Below are 23,658 nucleotides of genomic sequence, written 5' to 3' on the forward strand. Positions count from 1 at the left end.
ATCTGTGGCTTGATTTCTGCATGTACTTAGTGATTGCTTTGAGCCTATAGTATAAAATGTAGATTTCTAAAAATCATCAATTCACTTATACAAGAAATATTTACTGTAGATGCTTGGTGTGCTAGACATTTTTCTGGTTGCAGGAAATGCAAGTCAGTCAAGTCCCTCGAGGAGAAAAACAATAAGCAAGAATGTAAGAAAAATGAGTGAGATATTTTCAGATAAACAAGTTAAAGGAAATAAGGTCATATGAGAGAGGGTGATGGTTGTTGGGGATTGAGGATGACTTTAGAGTTCAAGGAAAGTGTATCTGAAGAGACAGTAATGGAGCTGAGATCTGAAGGTAAGGAAGGAGCTGTCTTGAAAAGATCCGAGTAAGAAAGCTCCAGGTGATGGGAGCAACAAGGACAAGTACCCTCAGGAGGAGGTGATTGGTTACAGGGTTAAAAAGGAGGCCAGTGTGTCTGAGACCAGTGAGCAAGGAGGAAGGCAGGAAGACGTTCAGTCAGGAAAGGGGGAACGAGGGCGCGGACTTGTAGAGACGGTAAGTGATTTGGAGTTTTCTTTAAATGCTGAAAAGCCAACGGACACATGAAGGAATTGTCGAGACCTGACATATACCTTTAAAAGATCATTCTGGCTGCTGCATGGAAATGGATTTTAGAAGTGCAAGAATGGATTTAGGGACACCTTTATGGATTTATTTAATGATGAAAATCTAGAAAAGATTTAGTCTTTGAGGAGAAACTGAAATGTTCCATGTGGAAATTCAGCAGACCCACTAGAATGAGCTTTTTTCAGATGACCTAAAATCAATGGTTAATAAGCCTCAGCTGTTTTCGAGCACAGTCTCTATCTCAGTAGAGATAAGGCAGCAGGCAAAGACCTAACCTGTGCCCATAATCACGGAGCAGGAGGGTTTTTAAAAATGTGTGTTGGCCTTCATTTGTTCAAAAAAGGTTTTTCTTCAATAAGTTCCCTTGCTTGGGGATTTCTTCCAATGATTCTTTATATGCCTACACACACTAACATAAACTCATTATGGAGTCAGAGAGAGCAAAAACGCATATTTTTCTAAAGATGGTCAGACTTAGCTAAAGACCTGAACACTTTTAACTGGTAAGAAGAAAGGCTGAGAGTTACCTATACTGAAAGGCAAGTTTATAGTAAAAACTGGTTAGGAACTAGCTACAAATTAGTCAGTTTGTTGCCCTTTTGCCCTGGAAAAGTTAGCCTTTTAGGGACACTTCAATGCCATTTTGTTCCCTTGGATGGTGCTATTACATATAGTCATTTTACTTTGGGTTTTGGTTATTTTATTTCATGTGGTTTTTGTTGGTATTAGTTCATTTGTCAACATGCTTTTATCTCCTCATCGTTGAACTTAGGTTTTAGAAGTTTTCAGATTTCAAGACAAGTTCACCTCTAAAATACGGCCTATGTATGTTCAACCCTCAAAAGCAATGAGCTAGACATATGTGCAATTAAGAGAGTGTTTCCCCAGCAGGAAAACAAATTCCCTTTCTTGGCAAATGCCTTTCCTTTGCAGAAGTAACAACAACTGAGCAAAATGCCACTAGTTTCCACTTGCTTTTTTTAATCCTTTGGCTATCTTTTTTTACCATTGTCTAAAGATATAATTTCAGCTTGCTTAAAGACAAACATTTTTTTTTAAAGCACAAAAATACCCAGGCTTCCACAAACCTACTGAAAGGTGCAAAGTATATTTCACAGTGGTCAACACAGAAGTGAATGGATACTTGTTTTATTCCAAAACTGAGAAGCAAAAATCTACATAGTAGCCTCTGGTTTTTAGCAAGAGAGAACGTCCAGCATAATTATCCACAGTAGAGAACTGTTTTGATTGTTTAAAGCACCTACAAGGGAGGGTGAGATACCTTTCACCAGTGGGAGAAATAAGAAAATAATACTAGGATTTCAAACTCTGGAGCAATTAGAGCCAAACCTACCTGTGAAAGTCTACAGAAGACTATTAGCTGTCAATATCTTTTAGAATTGTCAAGGCCTTGGCCAGGCATGGGGGCTCACGACTGTAATTCCAGCACTTTTGGAAGCTGAGGCAGGTGGATCACCTGAGATCAAAAGTTTGAGACCAGCCTGACCAACGTGGTGAAATCTCATCTCTAATAAAAAAAAAAAATACAAAATTAGCTAGGCGTGGTGGCACATGCCTGTAATCCCAGCTACTCGGGAGGCTGAGGCAGGAGAATCGTTTGAACCCGGGAGGCGGAGGCTGCAGTGAGCTGAGATCGCACCATTGCACTCCAGCCTGGGCAACAAGAGTGAAACTCGGTCTCATTAAAAAAAAAAAATTGTCAAGGCCTTGCAACTCTAACTGTGGTACATAGATTATCTACATCATCATGACCTGGGAGCTTAGAATCTCAGACCCAGAACACTTAATCAAAATCTTAGCAAGATCATCAAACCAGTCTTCACTAGGCACAGTGGCTCATAACTGTAATTCCAGCAGTTTGGGAGGCCAAGGCAGGAGGATCACTTGAGCCTAGGAGTTCAAGACCAGCCTGGGCAATGTAAGAGAACCCCATCTCTACAAAAAATAAAAAAATAAAAGTTAGCCAGACATGGCAGTGTGTGCTACTCCAGGGACTGAGGTGGGAGGATCACTCGAGCCTGGGAGGTCGAAGCCACGGCTGCAGTGAGCTATCATCACACCACTGTGCTCCAGCCTGGGCAACAGAGCAAGACCCTGTCTCAGAAAACAAAACAAAACCAAACCACTCTGCAGTACTGGTTCTCAGCAGTGGAGGCACAGTGGAATCACCTGGGAATTGTTAGAAACTACCAATGCTTATATCCCACCTAGAGATTCTGATTTAATAGATATGATACACAGCCAGGTTATCAAGATTTTTTTAAAGCTCTCCATGTGATTCTAAAATGCAGTTTGAGAAGCTCCGGTGTAAAGGACAAAGTTAAAACAAACAAATACACAAAAACTTCAGATTTGTCACTTCCAAACCAGTCAGTAAAACTTGGCAGATTCCCAGCTTCTAGCTAATGCTCCTTGGAGAAGCTTGGCTTTGTTGAGTGTACATTTGATAATAGCCACCTAATTGCTTTTCTCATTTGTTTAATTAATGTACCTATAGACAATGATTCTAGGCTAAATCTCCATTCTTTTAGGTGTGCACACAGTTCTCCACTCTGTTATATCATTTTCAACCTGTGCTCTGACTTGATGGGCCTCAGTTTGAGTTTAACAGAGTAATCTTTCTGATAGACGTGGAGTTTTCTAGCTAATGGTTGCTGGACTCACTTTTCATGTTGGGTGGCATGTGGCAGTTTCCCTCTGTTAATTAGAACAAATGTGCCAATTATGTTAATGTTTCTCCCGATACCAATCAGTGAATAATTAGACACAACACATCTGTCTTTCACAGGAGAGTATAAGAAGAAAGAAAACTGCAAGATGCTTTGCTCTCTATTATTGACATATATGATTAGACAATTCCTTAACCAATCATAAGGTTAACAAGTTTGTATATCAGAAGGGCAAAGGATGCCAAAAGTGATTTTTGGAGCTGAGAACCTCTCATTGTTAGTATGGTGCTGACCAAAGTCCACCTATCTCTCAAGTATCTCTGCAAAGATTTTCATTGATCTTTCCTTCCTTTTTAACAACAACAAAAAATTACACTGCCCTTTTGGTAAAATGCAGGGATGTGGTTTATTTATCCTGAACTAAAGAAATAAACAAGTTCTTAAGTATTTGAAACCCTCAAAAAGTCAACTTTATGTAAAAGGTTATGCTAAAAGAAATCACAAAATTCAGCCTATAGAATCATATGGAAGGTGTTATAAACATGTAAATCAGAATCAGATTATAATTTATTATAGTTTCTACTTATATGTTTCCATAATATCTGAACTTTAGAGCATTCTGATTGAGGAGAAAAAAATGATTTTGTTTGTATTGTTATTTACTGGCATTTGCATTCCATACTTGGCAAGACTTTAGAAAGAGATGGAGTTATAGTCCAGTTATTTCATAACATAAGCAGTGCCTGCTTGTGTTGATTCCAAAAGTATGAGGAAGATACTTACAAAATCAACACATTAGTCTTCTTGAAGGTAGTCAAAGTGTATCCTAAAATAAAGCTTTTTGTTTCGTGTGGAGTTATAAGTCTATACTTTCTGCTGAATATGGCTCACATTCCTAAATGCTTGATGATATTCAACTATGTATTTGTATCATCCAAAGGTGCAACATCATCCTTTGTTACCATAATGTCTATATTATTGTGATTACAAATATATTGCCCCTCTTGTTAGAAACAGAAAATAATACTTGAATGTCAGATCATAAATTTTTTTCTTACTGTGACACTAATTTGCTTATTTTGGAAAGGAACAACTCAGAGAATACATTAAATATATTGGAAAATAGTTATGATTACTACTTCTAGTGTCAGACATTCCAGGAAAGCCCCAAATATATGAATCACCCTGGGACACATTCCTTCTGCCCAGGCCATTATGAAGAATGCAGCACTGAGGGAGAGGCCATAGTTGTCCTTTTTAAAAATTATGTTACTTTGCCCCAGATAGTTGTCTTCTGTTTTTTAATAGTAAAACATGAGCATAGTTATAATTTTAAAACTTTTGATAGCAAACCATGGGAAAAATTATTGGAAATAAATATTGTTTGGAAAATAACTGTCTTATCTAAATGGGGTCCCATTATATACACTCTAAATACAAGAACATGGGAATCTGTCTTTGGTAACATCATTTTTATGATCTTTAATAATGGAGAAGGGAGTGAACGAAGGTGAGAAAATGACTATGGAAAGTCAAGACTAAACTGGATTATAACTTATCCCATATTTAATGACCAGCTATAAATGGATAATCCACTGGAAAAGTTAATCCATATTTCTCTGTCTTTGCTGATACTATAAATAAATAAAAATTTAAACTGAAGAATAAAGTATTTAGGAAAGAGGTAACAGAGCATTTTTGAAATATGAGGGTTGTTGAATGCTGGAGTTGCTACTCAAAAGAAAGTATGGAAGCCTGAGCCATTGAAAAATGATCTCCATGTTTTGCTGCAAAACTTCTCTTTCCCTGACAGTACTTAGGCAGCCAATGGTTCTGACTATTATAAAATAGCAGTAACAGCGAAACTATAAAACCGTGAGTCTAGGAGCCATAAAAAGTTGCTTCTTAAATCACACTGCACACAAGTAGGGATGGCAGTTTTATACACCTTTTCTGGGAACATACCATATAATGTCAATATGCTCTAGTCCTAAAAATTGTAATCAAGTTAGGAATCATTCATATTTGTTAAAAAAAATCATGTTAGTATTTTGAGAACACTGTGCCAGACTGAAGGCATCAGTAGAATTGAATGACCTCACTGTTGGAGGGATTTCCAAACACTTTCTCCTCCTACTGCAAGAGCTGGAACTGGTCCCCATGTAGAAAGGCGAGAGATATGACATCTCTTCTGTACATACACTAGCAGGGATTGAAGCTGTAAATAAGACGACACTTTCCTCACTGGGAGCGTTTTATGAACGAAGACTCATAAACCACTCCCTATAGTCCTGTGCAGCAGTAAATTGAAAGTCAGATTTCTCTCAGGTGTTTGTTTTTTTTTTTTTTTTGAGATATTACTAATTTGGCATTATGAATTTGAAGATATGTACTTCTTAATAGAGACACTAAGGGGCACTGAATCATCATTGTTTAAAATACATTTAGGTAGGTATAGCTTTGTGTAGGCTCAAGTTAGTTCTAGGGAAGAGGCAATTAAATTACACTGATTGACTATCTCCTAATTCCAGGTGCTTTCTTTTCATAGCTCATTTAAATCCCCCTACAACCCTTGGAGGGATGCGCCCTGCACTTGTCCAGGTGAAGATTATGATTCTGGGAGCTTACTGCCTGTGCAAGGCTACAAGCTCAATTAGTGAGAGGGCTGGGATTCAAAGCCAACTCTGCCTGACTCCAAAGCACTTTTGTTTTCCTTATAACAAAAAAAGAAAAAGAGTTTTATTGACTGTATGCTTTTAAAATTTGATTCATTAAAATGACACAAATTGTCTGTGTGGTCTCATTTGATGAATTTTCATAAACTAATCAGATAAACCCCAAGCAAAAATGTATTTGGGAAAAACTCATTCATTTAAAAAGTGTCACATGCATCTCATCAATTTTCTAAAAGTAGAGTAAGCATATTTCATTGTGTTGTGTGTGATTATTTACACACACTTCTTAAATAATGAAAATTTTTAGAAATTCTTGAATGGAAAAGAGAAATTCAACTTCAGCGTCCATTAATGACTCCATTATTGAAGAAGAATAAGACCGGAGGACCAAGTTTATAGAGAGAAGGCCACTGTGAGGAGATATTGTGATGGATTTACACCTATTGTGGTGTGAATCGATTACATCATATTCAGCACTTACTATGTTTTTTTTTTGTATTCGTTGAGCATCCAGATGGAATTATCTAAAAAGTAATTGGAAGTATGACTAGAGCTTAAGAAAAGTTGGGACTGAAGCTAATGATTTGTGAGTTGTCAGCCTTGAGAATGAATAAAGTCACTCAGCCAGTGTGTATCTCATTCTCAAACCTGGCTGCACATTGAGGTCACCTGAGTAGTTTTTACAAACACTGATTCTTGGGCCCTTTGTCTGCCCAATTAAATAAGAACCTTTGACGGTGGGGCCCAGGCATCAGGATGGCTTAAGCGCTCCCCAGGTGATTCTGATGCAGGACAAAGAACCATGATATAAAGTAGAAGGAGGAGAAAAAGAGAGAGAGGGAGGTCCTTGAGAAGGACTGTATGAAAATGCTGGATGTTATCAAAGGACCAGTGAAAGAGGTTTGCAAAAGAACGGATAATCAAGTGGCAGGAAAGACAGCAGAGGGAGGCTTTTCAGAGGGACAGTGGAGCTGTTCGCCATAGACAACAGAAGATGCCTTTGGATTTAGCAACGAGAAAGGCCACTGGCCACCTTTGAAAGTGAAGTTTGAATAGACTGGGGAGCAGGAATCCAGACATGGCTAAATGGGAGAGTGAATGAGCAGGTGCATAAAGAGGGATGGGGAATATGTCACTCTTTCGAGGAGTTTAGCCACTAAGGGAAAGAGAAGTCTGAAGCATAGCTGGAGAGGATGGGTACGTCAGCCTTAATTTTGTTGTTGGTTGGTTTTTAGGATAGAAGAGATGTGGGCATGTTTCTGGATTACTTGAGACTCAAAGAAAGAGCAATGGGAGAGTTGATGTATTTTGGACTATTTAGTTTGTTGAAAGAGACATATGCCATCTGCTCAGATTAAGGAAAATCACAAAAATATTGAGTACTTTATTGATGACCTAGAGTCTCAACAGGCCTACGAGGAGAAGATTAGAAAGTTACCAGTGAGTGAATTTCTGAGTGCAAGATTTCAATTGGGCATGGTCTTTGGAGTGGCATGTAAACCTTCAAGTTCATGTCTTCTGCATAAACTTTCTCCTTTTTCCTAGTTGCTAACACATTTCAGCTGAAGTAGGATGACCCTATTTTTGTTGGTCTTTCATTGATTGTTGAATAAGGGCTCACAATGTGAAGATTGTTCCTTACGGAATTATATCACACTGTTGCTCAGCATCCTCAGCACAGAGCATGTTGCCTGAGAATGAAACAAACCACAGTGTTCAGTTACGCTGAACACAGTGAGTTCTAGCATCTGGATATGTATAAATAGATGGTGTCTTTAGGACAGAATTTAATGGAAAATGTGTCCATTGAAAATATTTTTAAATATCTTTCATTTTATGCTAGATATCATTCCTCCCTGTTCACTAAACTTATATCTTAATTTGTAAAAGTTATTTAAAGTAATAAGGACATGTTGTAGAATAAATTATTTACTCTGTAAAGAAATCACCATAACACCAGCTTAAAGTTGTATAGAAGTCATCAAAAGTGCTTTCATATATAGTATATGCTTTTCAAACCACACAAGAGCCTTATGAGGGAGTTAGGACAGATACTACTTTTCTTGTTGTAGAAGTAGAAAAGTAAGTTTGAGTGATTTTATGTGACTTGCTCAAGAGCATAGACTCAGTGAATGGCACAGTTGGGTCCTATCCCTAGGCTTTCGTACTTGAGACTTGAGTGTCTTTTGGCAAAATCTCACTGGTCTTCTGTGAAAGTGCAGCATAAATACAACTGCAGAGGCATCCAGGAGAAATATTCGGAGAGCTCCATTCACTGACCTCCAACTCCCACTCCTATTACCCTGTTCTTTAGTCTTTTCAGTTCTCAACCTTCCTCATTCTCCCCTGGTAAAATTTCCTGCTTGGTAACAGAACCACTGTCCTCTCATGCCCTAGTGAAGTGTTCTTTAAAATTTTTGCTAGCATATCCCTAAAAGACTTAAAAAATACATATCTCCTTGCACATTTTACATTGGTATCTAAAAAATATTATCAAACAATTAAATAGTGGGAAAAGATACCATGTCTGTGTATATTATAAACATTTGACATCTTTAAAAAGAACTGTTAGATGACTTAAAGTTATCCAATGGAATGCAGACACCATAATGATGTCTTATTCAACATTACCAATTAAGAAAATGTAAGAACAAACTCTTCTTTAATAGTAGGAAAACTTACCAGGCGCGGTGGCTCACGCCTGTAATCCCAGCACTTTGGGAGGCTGAGGCAGGCGGATCATCTAAGGTCGGGAGTTCGAGACCAGCCTGACCAACATGGAGACACCCCGTCTCTACTAAAAATACAAAATTAGCCGGGCGTGACAGCACATGCCTGTAATCCCAGCTACTCGAGAGGCTGAGGCAGGAGAATCGCTTGAACCTGGGAGGCAGAGGTTGTGGTGAGCCGAGATCACGCCATTGCACTCCAGCCTGGGCGACAAGAGTGAAACTCCATCTTAAAAAAAAAAAAAAAAAATTGTAGGAAAACTTACAGTATTCCTTTTTCTATTTTAACTTATATTTCTATACCATTTCTCTCATAGGTTTTTACTCTAAGAGAATAAATTTTAGGCATAAAAATTTCTATTGGTCATCGTATTTCCCTGTAATAAAAATTTGCATAGAAGCTTTATTTCCTTTGACCATAGGGATCAAATTGTTAATTTTTTTGTAAAAACCCAAATGTACTACAAGTTTTGATAAATAATTGGCATAAAGACTGAATTTTTATTGGAAATACAGCTTTTAATAGGAGAAATCGGGTTTTCATCCCTGCTCCCCTGTCCAGGTAGCTCATTTAGCCGAGTTTGAATGTTACTTACTGCTGAAATGAAACAGGATAAAATCAATTACATTTCTATCTGTCATTTATAATAAATTCAAATACTGAGAACCTTCTCATACATAAGTAAATAGGAATATGTGGAGTTATGTTGTAACAATGTCCCTCAACTCTGCACGTCTTCCAAGTTACAGGTCAAAAATTGCATAGCGATCTGTCATCAAAATTTATGTTCAGTGACCCATCATTTGACATATTAGGCCCTCCTTCAGTTTTGATGAAAGCAAAGAATTTAAACCACCTGATTTGCAAAGAGGATTTGTTGCCCAGTTATTATAGTCCCTTATTTTCTCAACTACCACACTAATATTCCCAATTATTCCCTTATCTGCTGCCCTAGAGGTTTTTACAGTCTCATGTAATGTATGATGATAAGATTTTCATGCAAGAGATGTCTTTCTTCTGAAAAGCAGAGGGCAAGTTCTTAGAGAAATTAGTTATAAGAAGGAATGCAGACCGGGTGCAGTGGCTCATGCCTGTATCCAGCATTTTGGGAGACTGAGTCAGGTGGATCACAGAGTCAGGAGATTGAGAACATCCTGGCTAACACAGTGAAACCCTGTCTCTACTAAAAACAGAAAAAATTAGCTGGGCATGGTGGCATGCCCCTGTAGTCCCAGTTACTCAGGAGGCAGAGGTTGCAGTGAACCGAGATGGCACCACTGCACTCCAGCCTGGGCGACAGAGCGAGATTCCATCTCAAAAAAAAAAAAAAAAAGAGAGAAAGGAAGGAATGCATATGGAAGTTAAAGATATACTGATTACCTTAAAAATATGTTTGTTTGTATATCCCTTAGAAATTTTTGCATACTGCTGGATACTTGAATCCAGTCCTACCTTGAAACCCTAGCACCTTGAACTCCTCTTTATCTACAGTCTTCCCTTAGTTAATTATATGCCATGTTGTAGAATACTGTATATGATTTAGTTTGTTATTTCTCCAGGTCATTTACATGTAAAGAGATCCTTCTAATGATGGAATTTAAAATTGGTCTCTCCTAAAGACATTTCAAGTCATTGTCATAAATTGGGGGGAGTGATTTTGGAGAGGAAGGAGGCTTTCCTGATGCCCCTAAAATCAAAGCACACCCAATTCTAGTTCTAGCTCTGAAAGGAAATCTGCATTCGTCCTATGAGTGACGGGGTCATGTTGATAACAGAAAGTGTGTCCAGTGCTTCTTTTCTAAAGATCTCTCTGCTTGCCTGGGGACACCAGCCTGAGGACAGCCTCAACCTAAGTCCTGGAGTAGCTAAAATGTATATGTCTTGGTGTCCCAGCTTTTTCCAGCCCCCATCTCATAATCCGCAGCCCACTCTGTCAAGGCTGAAGTCTGTAGCACTGTAGTTGGCTCCTCCTGGTTCTTGGCTCTATGGACAGAAAAGAGTCCAGAACTCAGGCGGTCCTGAATTCGGATCTCTGCTCCTTTCTGAGCTTGTAAACCTGTGCAAGCTTCTTCTCTGTCAGCATCATTCTTCTCATCTGAAAATTGGGAGTGCAACTACCTCCTTCACAGGCTGCTGTGAGGAGGAACCACTGAGTACAAAGTACCTAGCTGGGGACCCGGAATGCACCCTACAAGCTTCTTGTTTTTCTCCATTTTTACCCTTGGGCAACTTCTCACCATTCCTCCCACCTGCTTCTCTGTCCTCACAATTTCAGCACAAGGAAAATGTTCTTCTTTTGAACTCTCTCTGCTCCCTAAAGCCAGGTCAGGATTCTCATGATTTGCATTAGGGAGTACAAGGTGCCCTCTTCTCCTCCAGGTCACATCCCCTACTTTTCCCACCCTAAGGAATGGTAATTATTCTATCACCACAGAATGTGTCCCATAATTTTCACTTCTTCTTTCCCATTGGACCAGCCCATCTGCCCCAGAATCCTTTCTGTGGGAAGAGAGAGAAGCAAAGAAGAGAGTTCAGGGACAACCACTCCGTGGGTGTCATCAAAGCCGTGGATAGAAGGCTGCTGGAGGTGGCAAGGTCACCAAGTCTGCCCAGAAAGCTCAGAAGGCTAAATGAATATCATCCCTAATACCTGCCACCCCAGTCTAAATCAGTGGTAGAAGTATGGGCCCAGAACTGTTTGTTTCAATTGGCCGTTTAAATTTAATGGTAAAAGACTGGTTAATGATAACAATGCGTCATAAAACCTTCAGAAGGAAAGGAGAATGTTTTGTGGACCACTTTGGGGTTTTTTTGTTTGGTTTTGCATGCGGCAGTTAAGAGTTTTAAAAATCTATGGTTTTTAATGGAAACAACTTGACCAAAAATCTGTCACAGAATTTTGACTCCCATGAAAACAAAGTTTAATGAGGAAAAAAAAGATGGGGGACAGTACGTTTTTGGGGACCAATGTGGTCATAGGACCAACATAGGTGTACTTTCAGGGTAGTAGGGAAAGCAGAGGTGGCTGGAAGAAAATTGTATCTCTTAGGGGCATGGATAAGGGTGTTGAAGCTAATGATATGTATGCAATGGTATGGGGCTGATAGACTGATGTCATTAAAAGAACAAGTAGACTAGCTTGAAGTACTAGGAGAAAAGAAATGGAAAACCCACAAAAGTAAATTAAAAACTATAAAAATATAGATGGTCTAGGTAAAAATAATAGTAATATAAATTGCCTATCATTTATGCCTTATTACCAAGTATGATAGTGAATATTTCTCATTTGTTTTAATAACTTGTCTTTGGTTAAAAATCTTTTCTACTTATTTTTTAAAAATTGATAAAGTATGTTTTCTTATAATTTAGAATTAGAAAATAATTTTTTATAAAGATTAATTAAAATATTAATACCTATGAAGCAAATGCATGCTAATGACATCTCTAGAATTATGAACTCATAGAGTTTAAAGGAAAATATGTATTTAGGGTTAGCATACAAACAATATTGGCCAATGTAATACTCAGTTACTTACATATTTGTAGTGCAAACTTAAAGAGGTATAACCTAATATTGAGTGGACTTTGCCTCATAGAAATGCCAGCGAAGGCTGAAAGGACTCAGGTGTTAAATGTTTTTTTAGTTTTCAGATTAACACCATTTCCTTTTCATTTTTTAGGGTTGTTTGGGGTTTGTCTCACCTGTTTTAGTATATCCTTAACTAAATGTTAATAATTATTTTCAAATACTTACTGCATGCCAGACAGTAAGTGTTTTGTGTTTTAATTCATTTAGTTTTTAAGAACCTTATAATGGGTTCTAGAATTATCCTCATTTTGTAAATGAGGACTCTAAGGCATACAGAAGATAAAACACTCGCCCATGGGCGACATACACAGCCCCAAAATCGCAGAGTTCAGTTCTGAACTCAAGCAGTTGAAAGCAGCCCTCTTAACTGATACTTCAGGAACTGCTCCTTAGAGTAAGATGCTCGATTGCACACAGTGGGACTAAGAACACCAAACAACAGCAGAATATGCAAACCAGTCATTCTAATGTTGCCTTGTAACTATTTTTAGTACCTGTTAGTAAAATCCCGTGCCTTTATAAACACTTGAGTAAATTGGTTCAAATATGCCCCAAATCATTGAAAGGACGCAGTTACTGAACCACAAGGACAGAAGTTGTTTGAACATTATTTTGCATCTCTGCAACCATGACAACAAGTCCTAGTTTATGGTTGAAGTCTTTTATTGTTTTCTGAACTTCAACCTATTTTTCTTTCTCTTTGAAAATTTTGTACATAACTCAAAATAACTTCTAACTGAGAAAGACTTCTTTCTTGTATAAATCGGTTTATTTAATGGGAGGAGTAGAGAAAATAGAAGCCACAGGTTGAAATCAACAAAAAGCATTGAAATGACCAAAATATGAACAGAATTCTATGACCAGACCAGAGTACTGACTCCTGGTTAACCAAGATTAGCTTACAAATAAATAGCTTTGCAACAATATAATTAACTACATACTATTGAATGCAATAAATTTCTAACGCAACAAAACATTCTGTATTGTTTCTTGGCATTTTATATACAGTGTATATAAGGAGACTCACCGTGGAATTGTTTCACATGGAAGAATGTTAGTTTTGCAGTGTGTGTTCTGGAAATATTGCATGAGAAGGTTATATATTTTAAATTGTATGTTATGCCTCTTATATTGATTTCTCTTGCTGATTCAGACAATCTTTACATGATAAACAGAATTATTCTCACACATTGTTTTCCTTGCCATTCATCTTCTAAGTTTTATTAATGCTTTATCATTTTTATCTGAGCCACAATGGTAATAAATGTTGTTGCAGTCATGCTGGCCCTGCAAATACCCTTTCTATCAATATCCACGTTCAGTTCTTAATGCTAAGGTAAAGCTGATCCAAGAGAAGCAGAGATCCTCAGCGTTATTTTTTAAAATTATTTCAAAACTTTAAGAGAAAAACTCACTCTGTTCATGGAAATAATGGGAATTTTTAGCAACTTAACTGTTGTCAGAATCATGCTGTGCTAGCTGGATTCCTTATGAGATCAGCCAAATCGGAATCATTATACTTTCTACCCTCAATTATTTTCTGCCTCCTGTATCCCTGCTCCATACATGGGTCCTCAAGCCTGAAACTGAAGATGAGTCCTGCTTGCACGCCCCTTTCCACATACCATCAACTCGTATGTCCTGTCCTCTGTCCCTTCCAATTATTGTCTGAATCCATTTTTTTTCCTGCCTGTCTCCTATCCCCATGCCACTTTTTTCTTTTCCTTTTTTTTTGGGGGGGGAGACAGGGTCTTGCTGTGTCACCTAGGCTGGAGTGCAGTAGTGCACTCATAGCTCTCTATATCCTTGACCTCCCAGGCTAAAGCCATCCTCCTGCCTTAGCCTCCCGAGTAGCTGGAAATACAAGCACATACCACCATGCCCTACTAATTTTTGCATTTTTCTTATAGAGGTGTGGTCTCACTATGTTGTCCAGGCTGGTTGTAAGAACTTTAGTGCTGACACTGAGTAGGAGAAGGAGCCATTAGGAGGGTTTGAGATGAGGTATAGTGTGACGGTTGATACTGAGCGTCAACTTGATTGGATTGAAGAATGGGAAGTATTGATCCTGGGTACGTCTGTGAGGGTGTTGCCAAAGGAGACTAACATTTGAGTCAGTGGACTGAGAAAGGCGGACCCACCCTTAATCTGGGTGGGCACCATCTAATCAGCTGCCAGTGCAGCCAGGATAAAACAGGCAGAGAAACATAAGAAGTCTAGACTGGCCTAGCCTCCCAGTCTACATCTTTCTTCTGCGCTGGACCCTTTCCGCCCCTGAACATTGGACTCCAAACTCTTTAGTTTTGGGACTTGGACTGGCTGTCCTTGCTCCTTAGCTTGCAGATGGCCTATTGTGGGACTTTGCAATCATGTGAGTTAATACTTAATAAATTCATATATATATATATACACACACACACACACACACACGCACACATATGTATATGTATATATGTGTGTGTGTGTATATATACACACATATATATATACACATAACCATATATATATATATGGTTCTGTCCCTCTAGAGAACCCTGACTCATACATATAGTATGCTCTGACTTTTGATGGATCACTCTAACAACAGTGTTGAAAATAGACAGTTGAGTGTTCAGGGGAAAAGCAGAAGATAAGACAGACAATGATTGCAGTAATTCAGGAAGGAAATGATAGTGACTTGGACCAGGAAGAGGTGGCAGGGAGGGAATGAGAAGTGGTCTGATTCCTAATGTGTGCTTCTGTAACATTGAATGGGCTAAGAAAGAGGGAAAAAGCAGTCAACACTAAGTCAGTTTTTGTCTAAGTAGCTGGAAGGCTGCATTTGGCATTAAGTGAGGTGCATAAGACTGTGAGAGGAGCAGGTTTGGAAAGGCGGTTCAGGAGGTCATTATCAGACAACCAAGCGGAGCTGCATGAAGGCAGTTGGATATACGAGTCTGGAGTTCAGGGGTGGGGTCTGGGCTGGAGATAAATTTAAGAGTCATCTGTGTGAGACTGGATGAGTTCACAAGGAAGTGAATATGGATAGAAAATAGAAAGCAGCAGAATTCCAAGGACTGAGCCACAGGGACACAAATATTAGTCTAAGGAAGCTGTGAGGCATGAAGCAATGTAGGACAAAACCCAGGAAAGTGTCCTGTCAAGAGAAAGAAAGTCAGGAGGAGGAAGCGAGTAACCAGATCACATGCTGCTGTGAGTCAAGTAAGATGAGCACTAAGTCCTCAGCAGCACATTTAGCAAAGAGAAAAGAGCAGCTATGGTGAAGCAGTGGAAGTGAACACAGATTAGAACAGGTTCAGTGGGGAATTGAAGACAGCGAATGTAAACAACTATGAGGCAGGGCAAGCAGAGAAATATAGGTGGTGGGCGGGGGGTGAGTAGAGGCAGAAACAGGTGAGAAGGGTTTTTGTTCTAAGGTGTAAAAACTAAGCACATCTGTGGGCTGGTGGAAATGATTCAGTATCAAGGGAAATTGAATAATTTAGGAGAGAAAGAAGAGAATTGCTGGGACTTGCCCTTGAATAGAAGAGCGAGGCTAAGATACGGAGTACAAATCCGAGGTGACAGATAGGAACACAGAGAGCTCCCCCAGTGATAGGAAAGAGGGTGCAGATGGGGGTGGGGACACGGATAGTGGGAGTGTTTGAAGATCTCTTGTGATTGTCAGTTTTCTCAGTGACATGGAAATCTTGGTCATCAGCTGAAAGTGAGGCTAGAATGGGAGGTAGTGGAGAGGAGTGTGAAATAGTTACCTAGGAGAAGGGGAGAGTGAATAATGAAAATACAGCAGCCTTCTTGGCAGAAATAAAGGCCCACTTGTGATCTGTTATGAATTTTAAGATGAGCTCACTCTCCATGGCTGTTTACACCCATGTTCCACCTCAAGAACACAGAGGGGGAGGCCGGGCACGGTGGCTCACACCTGTAATCCCAGCACTTTGGGAGGCCAAGGTGGGCAGATCACTTGAGATCAGGGGTTCAAAACCAGCCTGGTCAACATGGTGAAACCCCATCTCTACTAAAAATACAAAAATTAGCTGGGCGTGGTGGTGGACACCTGTAATCCCAGCTACTGGGGAGGCTAAGGCACGGGAATTGCTTGAACCTGGGAGGTAGAGGCTGCAGTGAGCTGAGATCACACCACTGCACACAGTGAGACTTTGTATTAAAAAAAAAAGAAAAGAAAAGAAACCACAGTGGGGTTGTAGGCAAATAGTGGCCAAGTGAGTATCTTGAAGTGACAAAGGGATGAGAGCATTGATGGCATACTGCAAGAATCATATATACAGTTAGACATTGGAATTTACACTTGAAAGTCTGAGAAACAAATTGGCAAATTCAACAGATTGTAGGTGCTGGTGAGGGATTATTGAATTCAATATCTTAGAGTGAATAGGAAAGACAGAAAAGGGTAAAGGAAAGGATAATTGGAACTAAGTTTATGGAGGAGTTGTAACTGATGATAAGGACAAGAACTAAATCATGCTTCTCAAAGTTTAGTGTGTATATAAACCCCCTGAAGTTCTTATTAGGATACATATTTTGATTCAGTAATAGGTGGCAGAGCCTTAGATTCTATACGTCTATCAAGCTCCCAGTGACACTCATGCTATTGATTCAGGGATTGCGTTTTTAAGGGCAATGATCTAGACTGGTATTTCTCAACCTTAACAGTAAATTACAACCCTCGGGGAACTTAAAACACACTGATGCTAGACCGGTGAATTGGAGTTTTTGTGGGTTGGATTTAGCTTCTCTGGGTTGAATTTAGAATTCATATATTATAAATGTTTTCCACATTATTCTACTGTAAAGTGGGGTTGGAAACCTTTGGCCTAGAATGTGTGACCTTAGAGGATAAGATCATTGCAGGATGGAAGGTCATGGAACTGAAGGGCCAAGATGTTGGAAGTGTCATCTTTGTGGTTATTAAACTCTTCAGAAATTATGCTTTAAATAAAGTGACTATAAGCCCAGAGGTCTGTAAATAACTGCAAAAAAAAAAAAAAAAGACTCAAAATTGGGTGATATAATCTGATGGCATGAGATTCAAGGCGAAGATGTTTAGAGAGAACAGTCTGAAAGACACAATCCTGAGCAAGGACAGCACTTACCCATCCCCAGACCCAGTGGCATGTTGGATTTGGGAAATCGAACATCCACCCCTTCAGAGGACTCCGGAAGAAACAATGGCATCAGAAAGGCCTAGACTTTAGTATGAGAAAAATGTAAAGGAAACAATCTAAAAAGAGACTGAAATGTTAGAAGATTTTCATGCTGTCTTCCAGGCAGTATGGAAGAGTGTCAGGACTTCTGGGGTTGGTTATGTGTAGCCCCTGGTATTCCAGCACAAGAGGTGAGGGGTGGCCTGCAGTCCTCACTGAGCCTCTCGAGGAGAGGAGATGATTGTCTCAGAGCAGAGTGCTGTGATATGGCTGGCAGCCCTGGGGTGTTGGGAACTGTGGGGTATTGTCAGAAGCTGGAGGAGTCCTGGGCCCGCCTCTTCATTCCCGCAGCTATTTTCTAGCTGTAGAACCCTTTGTTTCTTGAAACAAAGGCGTGAAAGCAAATCCAGTGTGGAAAACAGATAAAAGCAGAGTTTCTGTGATTCAAATGGGAGTTAGGGGAGGAGAGCAGTGCCCCCCACAGGGGCCATCAAACATGGCTGGGGCTTCTCAGCGGTCCTGAGGTTCAGGTCAGAACCACTGCTCCAGCATAGGCAAGAGACACCCAAGGCAAATGCGTAGTTATGTATAATCGAGTAAAGATCATATACCCAACAATCATGTCTCTTCAAATCTTTTGTCAACCGTGCAGACTGAACACTTTCTTCCATGTAATAAACTCTTCATACAAACAAGTGATTTCTAATATCCCTTGGGACTTCTTTATGTCATCTGTGATTAGGATAACATCATTTACATAGGAGGACCCATAGTTTTGAATAGCTATGGGTTCTCCAGAGGCAAACCATGAACCAAAGTTATGAATGTGAATAGTCTTTTAAGAAAGCGCTTCCAGGAGAACCCTGTAAGTGGGCGAGCAAGCAGGGGAGAAAAGAAGCCTAGTACAGGTTGAGTGTTCCTTATATAGAATGTGTGAGACCAGAATTGTTTTGGACTTCAGGTTTTGGAGTATTGGCATATACATAATGAGGTATGTTGGGAATGGGACCCAAGTTCAAACATGAAATTCATTTGTTTCATATGCGTGTTATGCACACAGCCTGAATGTAATTTTATGTAACATTTTAAACAATTTTGTGCCTGAAACAAAGTTTGTGCACACTGAACCATCAGAAAGCAAAGGGATCACTATGACAATCTATGGTTGTTTGGTGTCACCATCATTCCCTTGGAGATGCTGAATAAACTGTGTGTTACGCACCTGCATTTTGACTACAACCAGTCATGAGGTCATGTGTGGGATTTTCTACTTGTGGTGTCATGTTGGTGCTCAGAAAGTTTCAGATTTTGGAATATTTCAATTCCAGATTTTTGGATTAGGTATGCTCCATTTATAATAGTGTCAGTTCAGGTCCAGTCTCAAGGATAGAGCTTCAGCCTCATCCCTCCAAGGGACTTCTGGAAAGTTACAGCTCAGATTCTGACCCAATGGGACAGAAGCCATATTTCTGCACCCATTAGTCAATGGCTAATGGGGAAGTTATAAAAAATCCTAGGCACATTCAGGCAAAAACAATCCATGAGCCTGAGGGATACAAGAACAACTGGGAGTAAGGGAGTCTGTCCATGCTTTGTGTGATAGGAGGCTTTCTTTAGAAGGACATAGATAACAACCTAGGTAAAGATTCCACTCAAAAACTATTAATTTCAACTTTTAATTATCATCAAAGAGATTTTTAACAGTATAAATTGTGCCACCTTCTCCCATGCACTTCCAGCAGGATCGTATTTCCACACATAGGGTGAAACGTTGAGAAAATCCAGGTCAAGTTAATATGAGTACATATCTCAGAGATACCCAGGCATAGCCCTGACTGAATGTGCAGTCTGTATTTGAAAACAAAATACATATTTAAAACACCCACTGTTTTAAATAGATTCTATTCTTTTTCTCACTACCTTGAGTGCAAATATCAAGAATGTTTAGCTTTTTCAGCATTTACATCATTACAAATAGTTTATCTACTCTACAACCTCATACTTTTCTATATTTCAAGATTGTTGTTGATTTTTATTTTTCTCTATAAATGTTGGCTTCTCTTCTAAGGATTAGAGGAGCATTATTTGAGAGTCCCTGCCTTAAATGTAATTTAGAGTTGTGCAATGTCAAACCCACTGACAGATTTAGAGATTAATTTCTAGACCTCTTGTGGTGTTAGAGAAGCTCCTTAAGGTTTTGAAAATGGCAACAATATTGACTCCCTACCACTAAAGGTTACCTGTATCCACATTCACCCTAATGCAAAAGCAGAGTTTGAGTGTGGTAAATATCAACATTGTTTGTTGTTTTGCTTTATGGAAAAACCTGTGCATAGAAAAGGCAACTACCAGAATAAGAAATAGTTTACCTTCAGAAGAACAGTTTATACAGGTATGTTTCCTCTCTTTATTCAGCAAATATAACATCACTATTACTACATTAATATTATTCGCATAGAAAAAAATAGTTCAGTAGTTTTAAATGGTCATGTCTTAAGGTCAGGTTCCCCAAAAGTACCCCCTGAGCCAAAGATTTGAATGTTAGCATTATACAAAAGGAGGGATTCGAGTATGATTTGTAAGCTATTCAGATTGTATTAAGAATTGGTAGAAAAACTTTAAAAAAACTTGGCTTAGATACATCTCCAAATATGTGTTTTGCTACATTTTGAAGTCAGTGTATTTTCAGGGATATTTAATCCATATGTTTCAGTGAGGCTACACGTAAATCATCCAAATGTTATTTTATTACAGCTATGTGATGTCTAAAATGCCTTTTGTGCTTTTAAAAATAGTCTTTCTATTCTTTTCTGAAAAGCAGCAGGTAAGTTGCCAAGAGTAAACAAATCAAATAGCAAAAGGTTGGAGTTCAGTTTGAAACGCTTATCCTATTATTTTTGATTGGGTTCTGAACTGGGCAGCACACATTCCCCATTTCCCCATTTGTGCCTGCAGGGCAAAGTGAAAACAATTTGAACACTGTATTTCCCAATTGGTTCATTGACATTTGAGAATAATGTAGTACAGACAGAATCAGCATGTTTGGCAGGTGAGTGATACTTAACATGACCTTGGAAAGTTACTTCCCACCAGTTTGCAGAAGTTCATGGCCTGGAACAACATAGTACATATTATAAAACACAGGTATCGCTTCCTGGCCTTTTGGCTAAGATCAAGTGTACAAAATACGGGTTAGGACAGACAGCCATCAAGGAATCCATGCTGAGGATTTATCTATTTTTCTCATGTATCTTTAGGTGGAATGGTTGAAAAATGAAGACATAATTGATCCCGTTGAAGATCGGAATTTTTATATTACTATTGATCACAACCTCATCATAAAGCAGGCCCGCCTCTCTGATACTGCAAATTACACCTGTGTTGCCAAAAACATTGTTGCCAAGAGGAAAAGCACAACTGCCACTGTCATAGTCTATGGTGAGTGGCCCTTCAGGGTCTCAATCTAGTTCATGTCTAACTAGTTTCTCATTGGCATCGGTATCTTAACTTTAAAATATCAAGCTGGAAGCCCTTTTGTTAAAATTTCATTTTATCTGAGACAGGGTCTTTCCCTGTCACCCAGGCTGGCATGCAATGGCATGACCATAGCTCATTGTAGCCTCAACCTCCTGGGCTCAAGGGATCCTCCCACCTCAGCCTCCTCTGGAGTAGCTGGTATTACAGGCATGCACCACCATGCCCGGTTCTAGAAGCCCCTTTTCAATCTCCATCGTGGCTTCTTTGCTGCTTTTCACAGGAGCAGTGAGGTTTCATTGCTTCCCCGGTACTGATATGAAAGGATAGGCTCGGACATTCTCAACCCTTTCTCAGCCAGCTTCCAGGAAAGTGAAGAAAGCCTTCCTGGGTGGCTGCTGTCCCCTCTTCTCTCCAGAACCTGTACCGCCAAGATCTACATTGAGTTCTACAGATGAATGTGCTTCTATCAGCCTGCTGATGTTTCCATGGACCTAACCTCAGTCTTATCATTGCAAACCCTCAGAAAGCGGGAGCTGACTTGTTCCCAAAATACATTAGAGCAATTTCAGCTTCTTAGAACTCATTCTACTCACTCCATCAGAGGTGTGCGGAGTGAAGATAAGGGCTGCCTTGTCTGGCCAAGTGGCCCTAATCCTAACAATATGGTAAAATCCAACAAAGTGACTTCTTAGGAAGCTTCCTCCCGTGCCCTGGTCCTTTCTAAGCCAGCTCATCTCTAAACCTATCAATCCTCTGGAAGTACTAAGCAATTTCATACCCCATTTTGATGTGGCACATATGCTTTTATCTCCCTGTGTGGTTTAGCACTCAGTTATTTTCCAGTCATTTCATGAGTAGTTTCATCTCCCCAGCTAAGGTGAAGCTCCTTGGTAGACTGAGAGACTGGTCTGTATATGTACATATTTCTTACAATGTTAGACATCTAATAGTTTCTCATATTATTGATGTTTTACTGTCTCAGAGGAAATTGAACAACGTGGGAAGTATTTTGAGGTTATGCCACCGCCAGAATGATATGCCCATGCCTCACCACCTCTTAGAACACAATGAAGATTTTCATCACTGTTTTAGTGTTAAACTCCATGGGCCTTGGTGTCTTACTGACTGAAGGAGGGACAGCCACTGGCAAGTATGTGGCTTATGGTACAGTCAGTCATGTGTCACTTAATGATGGGGACACATTCTGAGAATTGCATCGTTAGGTGATTTCATCGTTGTGAGAACATCATAGTGTATTCACACAAACCTAGACGGTATAGCCTACTGCACACCTAGGATAGAGGGTATAGCCTATTACTCCTAGGCTACAAACCTGCATACTGTGTTACTGTACAGAATACTGTAGGGAATTGTAACAAAATGGGATTTGTATATTTAAACATAGAAAAGGTACTGTAAAAATAAGATATCAAAGATTAAAAAAAAAAAAAGGTACACCTGTAGAGGGCACTTACTATGAATGAAGCTTGCAGCCCCAGAAGTTGCTCTGGGTGAGTCAATGAGTGAATAGTGAGTGAATGGCAAGGCCGAGGACATTACTGTACACTGCTGTAGACTTTGTGAACACTACACTTACGCTATAGCACATATGTAGAAAAAGTAAAGTAATACCCCACAATGTTACAACAGCTATGAGGTTATTAGGTGATAGGAATTTCTCAACTCTGTTATAACCTTATGGAACAACCATTATTGTATATGAAGTCTGTCCTTGACCGAAATGTTACGGGGTACATGATAGGACTGAAGGAATTAAGAATTTGTCACCCCAGAATATGCCACTTGGCATATTGACTGTTTTCTGCATTAAAGATCCTTGAGAAACAGCGGACTCAAGATCACTCTGATAAACCTTCTAACTCTTAAAAGCAGGAGAGGAGATTTTCAACTGAAAGATGGCTTCCCTATACTAGAAGGAAAGTAACATTCTTATCCTCAAGGACAGGAAGTTGAGACCAGGGGGAAGTTAAGATCCAGATAATTCTGTATTGATCTTATTAAAATAACTCTTAATCTTCTTTTAGCATTACCACATAATTTACTTTTTCACAACTTACTACTCTTTGTCTGATTCAATATATAAGCATTCAACTCTAACTGCATCTTTGGGTCTTCATTTTCTTAGGCCATGTTAAAGTTATATAAAATAAATTTACACATTTTTCTCCTGTGATTTGTGTTACACCAATTTAATTCTTAGGCCCCGTCAAAAAATCCTAAAAGAGTTGAAGTAAAATATTGCCTACCCCACAGTACCATTCAGATGGATGTGTGTTTATGAGAAGAGAAACCACTATGCTGTTCCAAAGGATGAATGTAGTACTGCTATAAAAATGTCATTTTAATTACAGGAAAGATGCATAAAATTTTTTTGATCCTCTGATTACTCTGAGGTTTAATTTCCTAGTCCAGATAATGGCTGTGTTAAATTGTATGCAATTGCCTTTCTTAAATCACAATAAAATGTTTTCTTCTTCTTATCTCTTTTTAAACTGCCTGAAAGACTTGATTAACAACATTTGAAATGCAGAAAAGAAATGGGGCACAATCACAGCATGTGCCAGTCATAAATAACTAATGAAGGCAGACTATATATAGTTGTGTTATATAGATGTTTAATGTACATGCAAATCTGCAAATCTCTTCCTATGTATATTATGCTTTCAATATCCATAAATACAATGAATATGTTGTC

The 23,658-nt window shown here is 39.1% G+C and overlaps 1 protein-coding gene across 3 annotated transcripts in view; it reads left to right on the plus strand.

Annotated features, from left to right (window-relative positions):
• Nucleotides 1-23,658, plus strand: part of LOC105464214 (unc-5 netrin receptor C) — a 387,289-nt gene that overhangs the window by 282,058 nt on the left and 81,573 nt on the right. For all 3 annotated transcript variants that reach the window (XM_011711873.3, XM_011711874.3, XM_071093291.1), the window contains exon 5: nucleotides 20,723-20,903. In XM_011711873.3, coding sequence (XP_011710175.1) covers nucleotides 20,723-20,903 — 181 coding nt within the window. The remainder of the gene's footprint in view (nucleotides 1-20,722; nucleotides 20,904-23,658) is intronic.

This window comes from Macaca nemestrina, chromosome 3 (genome assembly GCF_043159975.1).
Source record: "Macaca nemestrina isolate mMacNem1 chromosome 3, mMacNem.hap1, whole genome shotgun sequence".
Lineage (NCBI taxonomy): Eukaryota > Metazoa > Chordata > Mammalia > Primates > Cercopithecidae > Macaca > Macaca nemestrina.